Consider the following 9,463-nt stretch of genomic DNA (forward strand, 5'->3'; position numbering starts at 1 on the left):
CTCTTCAAAGCATACGTGAGATGATTACGACGAGGATTAATAACTCTGCGGAAATTGTGAGGGGGGACGCAAATTTTCAAACTATAAGGACGGTTTTGAAAATTGATGTAAACCATAGGGACCAACTAATCAATTCTTGAAAATATTAATGGACAAGTGTGTTTTTTGGCCAAAAATTGAGAAAAATTGTTGGATTCACAGGATGGAGTGACAAAGTAAAGCGATAAACAGTGGAAGAAGCGCTTACGCAATCATCGCTGTAAAAAGATTAATTTCCTGTGACGACTCGAGTGATGATGTAGTGAATATATACAGCAACGCCATCCCTAGTCTCCCTCTTTGGGTAGGGCTTTTGTAGCTTCTACACTCAGCACTTAACCCCCTCCTTATATTTGTTCCAAGGGGCTGAGCCAGGGGGGCTTGAATCTCTCTGCCCCATATCCTTCTTCTTTTGCTTCCTTCCACGTGTGGTAAGTCTTCCTTGGGCCTTGCTTGTACTGGTGTGTCAATAAATATCTGTCTTTGTTCTTTTTCAAATTTACTGATGTATATTTCTGGGGTTGTCCTGTTTAGTTTTGTGTATGGATTTGTGCTTTAGGTTTACTGGGTGTGTTGATATTGGGGTGTTTTGCGGTATTATGGCTTTACGTTCGGTTTTCTGTCACTGAGGGTTTTGTTTGGTGAACATATAGACTCGCTATGATGGGAGAGAGAATCCCACCTGGGAGCTATTTTCAGTACCCTCCTCCTGGAGTTCCCGCTTCCCCTATTAGGTCTTCATCTATTTCTTCAGATCGAGAAAGGTAGTCCAACTTCTAATCTTGCCATCATACCGTTTACTGCCTCCTATTTTCACTTATTGCTAGTCATTGAGATGCATTAGATATTAGTCAAACTTGAAATCTGTTACTTTTTTTTTTGGGATAATTGGGCCCTCTGACAGTTCATGTTTTTTTTTTTAACCCGGAAGCCTTTAGTTTGTCATGCCTTTTGCTTTCAAAATTTTTTTGGGCACAGTTCTTGACTTCTTGTGCGTGAGTTTGCTCCTGAAAGCTTTCTTCCAGAATACTTAATAAATTCTGCTCCTTTTCTTGTCAAGCCTTATACAAAACGTGATATATATATATATATATATATATATTTTGCCGTTTCCAAAAGCAACAGTGGTCTTCACATGTACATTATTGTAAAATCCTGCATCTAGTTTATTTTTTTTATTATACATGCATTATTGTTCTTCTTGAAATTTTCCTAAACTTGGTTTCGGTGAATTTATATAAATGACTAAATGTGTTTTCAATGATGCCATGCGTGTCAAACATGAGAAATTACAATCGAGGGCAAAGGGGAAAAACCTTTTCTTAGTTATAGGCTTGAGTGACATGAAATCAACGACTGAGTCGTTGAAATTTGATGCTTTTGTTGCATACAATGAGATGGATATTTTCGGGGGAGGGGAAGTCTGAAAAGACGTAATGATCATATTTAGTTGTCCTTCCACCTTCAGCAGATGAAGTCTCGGGCAGAACAAATGGGGAACTGGAAATCAGTAAATATGTAATTTAGTTTGTGTTTTGGGTCAGTCTCGTTGTTCTATTTCCATCTCACATGCAACAAGATGTTAGGAAGGAAACATCAGGGAAAAAGTGCCAAAACCTAAAGTGTCACGTTACTAATAGAACCATATGATCACAGGATCCTCATGTCTAAGCATCCAATTTCTTGAGTGAAAAAGGTTTTGATTTTTCGAGGGATGGGATATACTAAGGCTGTTTGGGAGGACTGTATGGTGTTTATCTAGATCTTGACAGCCAGGCTTATGGTCATTAGGTGTATTTTTGACAATGAGTGCTTATGTAGTTATGTTGGTTGAAAGAAAACCTGCTGCAATTACCACTTCATTACGAATGTCTTGACATTGAATACTGATAAGTTATGTTAAGAGTAGCAGTACTCATTTGTCTTGCTGTTTGTCGTTAAGTATATTGCTACTTTCCTGTTGGTGCATGCTGGCATTTCTGGTGTTTAAATTGACTGCTAATAACTTGCAGATATCTTACTGAACTACTGGCAGAGAGGCAAAAATTAGGGCCATTTGTGCAAGTCCTGCCACAATGTACCCGACTTTTAAATCAAGGTTTAAAACGATTCTTTTTATTCTAATAGCAGTAATATCTTTGATATCTTCACTATAATCTTCTGTTGTTTTGATCTTATAGTGTTCTCTTTCCTTGTTTATGAATATCTCAACCCGTAATAGATTTTAATTTTTGGAAACAAAGAAGACTATTTGATTCAGTTAATGGATGACAACTTTCAATTTATTATTACTCACTAGCTAACACCGTGGGGGACAACTATTTCTGGTTGATGTGTAATGCAAATACTCATAACTATTCCCACACAATATTTTGTCACTGACATTATCAGTAACATTTAATAAATAATAATGAGCAATTAGTAAAATTTTTTCTAAAAAGAAGATACTGAACCCAAGTGTTGATTGTAGTTAAGAAAATTCTTAGATCCAGATTTTCATTGTCCTTTCTTGCCTGCAATCATGTAAGAAGTGTTGACTGTGGCTGAGCAATCTGTTGTGCCACTCTCTCTTTTCTTTCTTTCATTTGCCTTTCTTTCTGTAGCCTGGGTAATTTCTGTAAGTAGGATCTGCATGTGCCATGTTTATTCTCTGAAACTTTTGTAGTTCCCTTGGTGCACTTTCCTAATTTGTGCTTTGAGGTAATGACAGAAATCAGACGAGTGTCAGGCTTCAATCAAGGTTTTATAGATCATGAGCGCCTTGAGCCAGACAGTCCATTTAGGTCCTTAGGTCAGCATCCTAATGGTAGACAAATGGATTTGGAGGGATGGCCTGCTGTACCGATAGAGGTAATGCTACATAGTATCTGTGAGTGTTTGGTAATTTTTATCCATTAAGTCATAGTAGATTTTTTTTTATTTTTTTAATTTGATATCCGGTGCTCATTATAAGTAAATTTCTGTTTGATCTATGTTGATTTTTTTCAAATTTGTTTGATATCATATCTTCGCTTATGTTTAGACATTTATATACTATAAATATTGTAAAGAAGCCTCTAGAATTTTGAACTGGTTTTGTTTCACTGAACTTAACTCATAGCAGGATAGTACCTCTGACTTATATCATGTGCATATCACTAGACTCACTATGGGCTAGGGCCTATGCCCACTAACCTAACACATACCTTATATCCTTGCATGCACAATTGTCACGGGAGAATGTGGCTGCCATTCAACCATAGTATAATGCATTTGATGATAGTTGAATTGAAGTTCCTAAGTTTTTGAAGCAGAGCATGCAATTCTATTTTATTTTAAGTGGTGAGGCACATAAGACTCTGAATTCTATTTTAAGTGGCTGGTCTTGGGGTTGGGCGGGGGGACTATGATTGGACTTGTTTCTGATTTTCTTCTGAAACTTCATTCTATTGATTTTGGTTCTTATTCAACTAGCCTTCTATGGGAAACAGTTTCAAAAGTTGTCCCTGATATCTCATTTGCTTGCTAAATTTTGATTGAAAAGGATGAAGTCCAGGTTCTGACCTTGTTACAGAAAACATTTACATCCAAGTACTGTAGTGAATGCTGAACACTGCTCCAGCTAAGAATGCTCGATGACTGCAGTTTTTATAAGCCCTTTCCTGTATATTAATGCCAAGCACTTCTGTGGTAGACTGGTAGCTGCAATTAACCTTAAGAACAACACATTGATTTTGCATGAAAGAATTTTGTTATGGGAAATAAATCTAGCTCTAGTCTAAAATTGGATGAGACCATACAGATGATTGTTGTTTTGGCTCATTCATTCTTGGGTATTTACAATTAGCTCTCATTCTGCTTTCATGGAACTCACGAAATATGGCCAGTGGAGACAGCTTGATTCCAGATTTCAATCCTGCCAGCGGTGATGAAGGTTGTCTATTAGTTGGACATTGTACAAAATTGTCAACAGTCATCATTGCATAGAAGATATAATGTTACTAATATAGGATTCACCAAGTTTACAGAAGGCCATATCTGCAGGGTAACTTTGCATTTCCCAATATTTGTACTGAAGTGGAATAGCAGGCTTTCAATGAGAATTTTACTTTGAATATTGATGCAGAGTCTCTGTCGTATTTTAGATGAGCGACATCTTGCATGCATTTAAGTGCACTCGTGCAACTTGATTCTGATGATTTGTCATCTAGCTGCTTTTCTTTTTTAATGGTGTTTTGTTACCTAACCCATGGAACTAAGAAGCATATTCAAGTGACTCAACTATGTCTCACGGTTCTTGTTATAGTTCCAATCCAAAACCTCCATGGTCAAGTGTCTGTTTAAAAGCTTTTGTCTCAGCTGTAAGACGGCAAAAGTTGGACAGGTTTGAGGTGGACAACCAAATAATGCTTGAGATGAGATGAACATAGTCTATCTAGTCGTTCTACTTGTCTATGAGATAGAGACAGTGGAACTTTTATGTCATGGACTTGTGGTGTTGATATTGGTTTCTACTACTGTGATGGTTTTATTATAATGGGCAAGCGTTTTACCTCTAGTTTGTTTAATTTTGCTGCCAAGGATGTTGTAATCAAAACTATCAGTGTTATAAGTAGACTTGTAAGAAACTAGAGAACTTGAGAGACATGTATTGAATACTTTGTTGCTAATAATTGAGTCGTGTACTCTGGTGTGAAGCCCAAGTAATGGAGAAAAATTGGGAGAAGATTGAGGGAACTACTAAAGGGGAAGTAGGTTGGAAATCTTTTTCTCTTTCAAGTTTTCTTCCAGTAATTTTGGGAAGCTTCTTTGCTGTTCAACTTTTCCTCAATTTCTCTTTTTCATTGCAAGAAGAGGGAAATATTGGAAGTGTGATCATGATTAGCGTGGTGCAGATCAAAAGTTCCTAGTTGTACCTTTGTTTATGCATTCATCCACTTACCCTGAAGAGGCATTGTCTTCAGTATTGTTGGAGTTCTGTACTAAGGAGGTGCTACCTCCACCAGATCAACTTGATGGTGCTATTGTTGCAAGTTGGGTTCTTGCATCTTGATGGCTCAAGAAATATGGAGGAAAAGAGCTTGAGAGTGAAGGGAAGAAAGGTTGGAGGGATGGTGACCAGAAACAACTTCGGAGAGGATATGATGAAGAGCTATCTAGGGTCTCTTCCATAGTAGATATACTGAAATAATATATACGCACTTGTACATGCGCGCGCATGAAATTTTATAAATATATATAATTATATTAAAAAATACTAATAATATTAGTTGTGCACAGGTCTTGCTTAAAATCCCTTCTTAAAGCAGACTTGATCTTGTGGGATCTGTTTTATTGTGACTAGGCCTATTGTGTCAAGCAAGCTTTCTAGCCCTTGATCAGGTCTGCTGAGGAAGTTGTTAAGGTAGTGTTAGTTTCTTAAGCTGAGGAAGTTGTTTGTCTGTTTATTTCCTTTTCTCTTCAAAAAGATATTGATTTAAGAAACTGCAAGCTTTGTAAATTGGATGATGTATTTGGAATTTCATAGTCTTGAAGGTGAAAAGCAAATTTGCTTTTTGTGCACCCTTAGTAAAGGTTCAACGTTTTTCTATAGTCATAGCGTATTAGCATGGATATTAACAGAGGTCGAGGCTGAAAGTGAATAGTGTACATGCCATATTTCCTCTATAATTGTTGCTGTCCCTATTTTTGCAACAGTGCTTGTTACTTAGTCATGGATGTAATGAAAATTTCAGTTAGTAAGATTTTCCGATCTGCATACAATTTGTGGCTTATATAAAGGGCGTTCTTATTAATGCCCAAATGCCTTCATGTAGGACAATGGACATCTCCAAAGAATGGCATCTTTTCAGGCACCCCCAATGGGTTGGCCTGGTCCCCAAGGAATTCCAACTACCCCTGTAGTGAAAAGAGTTGTCCGACTTGATGTACCTGTTGACAAATATCCAAATGTAAGAAAAAAATTCTTGCTTTTGGACTTCAGCTGCTACCTGTTTTTCTTTTCAATGTACTGTGGTTTTGACTCAAAGCTTGGCAGTATAATTTTGTTGGCCGAATTCTGGGACCTCGTGGCAATTCATTGAAAAGGGTTGAAGCCATGACTGAATGTAGGGTTTACATCAGAGGTTGTGGCTCTGTGAAGGACTCTATCAAGGTAAACACTATACATTATACGCTCCCTGAAGAACTGTGTTTTGACTTGATATATCTTTTCTAATTGATGATTTTTTTAATTTTAATACTTCCTGACTATGTTGCTTGTTGAAATGGACAAATTTATGTGGCAGGCATGAAAAATAAATTATTTAATAGATTTGCATGTCATTTTTATCATGTTCTTGAACTTTCCTGGACCCTCGTTATGGAGCTTGAGTTTTCTTTGTAGGAAGAGAAACTTAAGGATAAACCTGGATACGAGCACCTTAAAGAGCCATTGCATGTGTTGGTGGAGGCAGAGTTTCCAGAAGATATTATCAATTCTCGATTGGAACGTGCTGTGGCGATACTAGAAAATCTTTTGAAGCCTGTGGTATTGATATGTCGTTTTCCATGTTAAGCTTCACACTAGTTGGGCCTCTTTTTCTGTTCAAGTCCTTAGATTTTGTTAACATGCCAGGATGAATCCCTTGATCACTATAAGAAGCAGCAATTAAGGGAGTTGGCTATGCTAAATGGTACTTTGAGGGAAGAAAGCCCGAGCATGAGCCCGAGCATGAGTCCGAGCATGTCACCCTTTAACAGTACAGGAATGAAACGAGCCAAGACAGGAAGATGACCGTATGTTGATGGTGTTTTATATACATATATATATATTCTCAAGCTAAGTTATCTACCTCTGGTCTCTTTAGAAGACATGATGGTCTTTTCACTGATATAGTTGACCTGAGTCACCCCTGGGGGCTGAATCATCACAAGCAGCTAGTTTGGATGCCACGGTTTTGGCACTGGTTTGTTCGACATGTCTGATCGGGATGGGTTATTTACTTCATTCATTCTGTCTGGTCCGCGTTGATGTCTATTCTTTGGTGTGTTGACCCCCGGAACATTGACTGTCAGTTCAGTTGTTATAGTAGTAACTAGAATTCAGGTGCTACAGAGTAGCATTACTCCTAATGTAATAGAAGATTCTTTACACTTGTCAGAACATTAGATTACATGCATATGTTTAGATATGCAGAGTGTTGACCCTAAAATAAATCAAGTAGGAGAATGGTTTTGATTGTATTGTTGCATGAATATTTTGATAACATTGTTATTTCAAATTGGCAAGTGGATTTGGTGAGTTTTGTATCTTGGGATTTCAAGTGGAACTACAGACAATAAGCCATTAATTGCTTTGGTGCTTGCCATGCCATAGCTTGTGCTGGTATGAAGTGTGAATATCAAATTTATTTTTGGCGGGCTGTTTCACTCCAAGCTTGCAGGTTAGCGTATTTTTCACTGCAAAGAAGACTTGACTGCAGTATCAGAACAAAGTGGGGTTGTTGGGACATGCCAAGTCAGGAAGCTTTTCACTTGCTGAAATTGTGTGGTGAAAAGATGCTTACTTTTTAGCCTTTTTGGCATGCTAGTGTAATTTGATGCTGCAATTACTTGTAATAAATTATATCTCTGTTAAAAAATGTGAGGTGTGTTTCAGGGGTTGGACATTAAAAAATATAAGTCATTTTTAATATTTTAAAATGTAATTTTTTTTTTCAAAAGTGTCTTTAATAAATAAATTATTTTATATTTATTTTAAAGTGAAATATTTTATTAAATATAGTTATAAATGAAAAGATAATAATTTAAAAATAAATAATTATTTTACTGTGGATAAGATTTGATTAAAAATATTTTATATTTTTGAATGGAGAGAGTAAATGATGGCATAATTGTATGGAAAGAAGGTTTTTGGACGTTGTACCATGTTTATTTTAGCTCATAATTGGTCTGGTAGTGAAGATGAGCGCGTATTTCGTTAAGTGCATTGTTATTTTTGGTTTAAACCCTGATAAAGTCGATTTTCTGGGATTAAGCTGCAAATTTTTGTGTGACCGTGCTAGAATCTAAAGATTTTATATAGGAAAGCGTAACAAAAAAGCAATTATAGGAAATCATTGGGCTTGGAAAATAGTAGGATTTGTTTGGTTTCTGTTCTTGTTTTTTTTATTTATTTTTTTGAAATATAGTTTTTAGAATTATTTTTAAAATAAAACAAAATGAAAATATGTTTGATAATGTTAATTTAAAAACACTTTTAAAATGAAAAAATAGATTAATAGTGATAGTTATGAATAGTTAATGGTGCTGATTTATTATATAAATTGGTTAAGGTAACTGTAAGTTTTGATAATTAAATGTAATATATTTTAAAATAAATTTGTTTTTTTTTAAATATGAGAATAGTTTTAGAAACAATTAAATAAAAAATACTGATCGAAACAAGTTTTTAATTTTTTTTGTTTTAAAAACAAAAATATTTTTAAAAAATAGAAAACAAATAAAGCCGTAATCGTTTGTTTTTTTTTTTTTTGGAACTCCATGCTTGAAAGGGGATGAAACAAGGAATCCGCCAATAGATGCTTCTTAATTTGTAAAAATATAAATTGCAGCTTTTCAATCATTTTGAGTTAAAAAATTGTCATCCAATGCTCTTGTATCTTAATTTAGCGATCATTTTACATTCAAATTTGTAAAAAAAAAAAAAAAAGTGGGTTTTACTAAAATTGCCCTTAAGTATTAGAAACTACATATATCGATGACAAACTTCCTTTAACATGCGCAATCGATAAAAATAGTTGGGAAAAAAAAATAGTTAGAAGATAACGTAGATTGAGGTCTAACATTTAATATTAAAGGAACCCCTCAATTTATTACATTTAGTATTAAAAAAAAAACACAATATGATGTATATGTGCCCCTAGGGGTGTTCACGGGACGGGACAAGACCAGGACACCCCCGTCCCGTGTCCCATCCCGAAAAAAAGATCAGGACTAAATTTTAATCTCGTGTCCCGTCTCGTCCCGTTAAGAGTCGGGACAGGACCGAAACAAGATCGAGACGTCCAACTGTCCCGATAAATGAAATAATATCAAAAAAAAAATCTGAATAATAACCTTTATTACAATTTTAAATCATATAATTTATTAAGTTTAAAATCAAAATAATACAAATACATAAATAACAATAATTTAAAATTAATTATTGAATTATATTAATCACAACTAGATATTATAATAACAAATACAAGTTATCTTTATGCTATAAGATTAGTAACAACAGGAAAGTTAAATATAATATTAAATTATTATTCTTCTACTTTAGTGAAGATGTGCTAAGCTAATTACTCTTTTAAAAATAAAGCAAGAAATATGTTATAAATAAAAGTTATTAAATAGATAGATATAAGAATAAATTATATTAATATAATAATATATATTAAGAAAGATATCGCCATGTTTA

At 34.9% G+C, this 9,463-nt stretch overlaps 1 protein-coding gene across 1 annotated transcript; it reads left to right on the forward strand.

Moving 5' to 3' along the window:
* The first annotated feature begins 310 nt into the window (after nucleotides 1-310).
* Nucleotides 311-7,308, forward strand: LOC129300078 (KH domain-containing protein At1g09660/At1g09670-like). The gene is made up of 8 exons (XM_054938603.1): nucleotides 311-470; nucleotides 693-803; nucleotides 2,052-2,137; nucleotides 2,750-2,889; nucleotides 5,835-5,969; nucleotides 6,056-6,172; nucleotides 6,404-6,547; nucleotides 6,635-7,308. The coding sequence occupies exons 2-8, from the start codon at nucleotides 700-702 to the stop codon at nucleotides 6,791-6,793; spliced, it is 885 nt and encodes a 294-aa protein (XP_054794578.1). The 5' UTR covers nucleotides 311-470; nucleotides 693-699; the 3' UTR covers nucleotides 6,794-7,308.
* The last annotated feature ends 2,155 nt before the right edge of the window (nucleotides 7,309-9,463 follow it).

Source organism: Prosopis cineraria, unplaced genomic scaffold, assembly GCF_029017545.1.
Source record: "Prosopis cineraria cultivar Desert tree isolate PC_DT_omini unplaced genomic scaffold, ASM2901754v1 PC1419, whole genome shotgun sequence".
Classification (NCBI taxonomy): Eukaryota; Viridiplantae; Streptophyta; class Magnoliopsida; order Fabales; family Fabaceae; genus Prosopis; species Prosopis cineraria.

Coding starts and splice junctions, on each gene's coding strand:
- LOC129300078 (XM_054938603.1), top strand. CDS start 700: ATGATGGGAGAGAGAATCCCACCTGGGAGCTATTTTCAGTACCCTCCT. Junction 2,138..2,749: donor TACCCGACTTTTAAATCAAG/GTTTAAAACGAT, acceptor AGGTAATGACAG/AAATCAGACGAGTGTCAGGC. Junction 6,173..6,403: donor CTGTGAAGGACTCTATCAAG/GTAAACACTATA, acceptor TTTTCTTTGTAG/GAAGAGAAACTTAAGGATAA.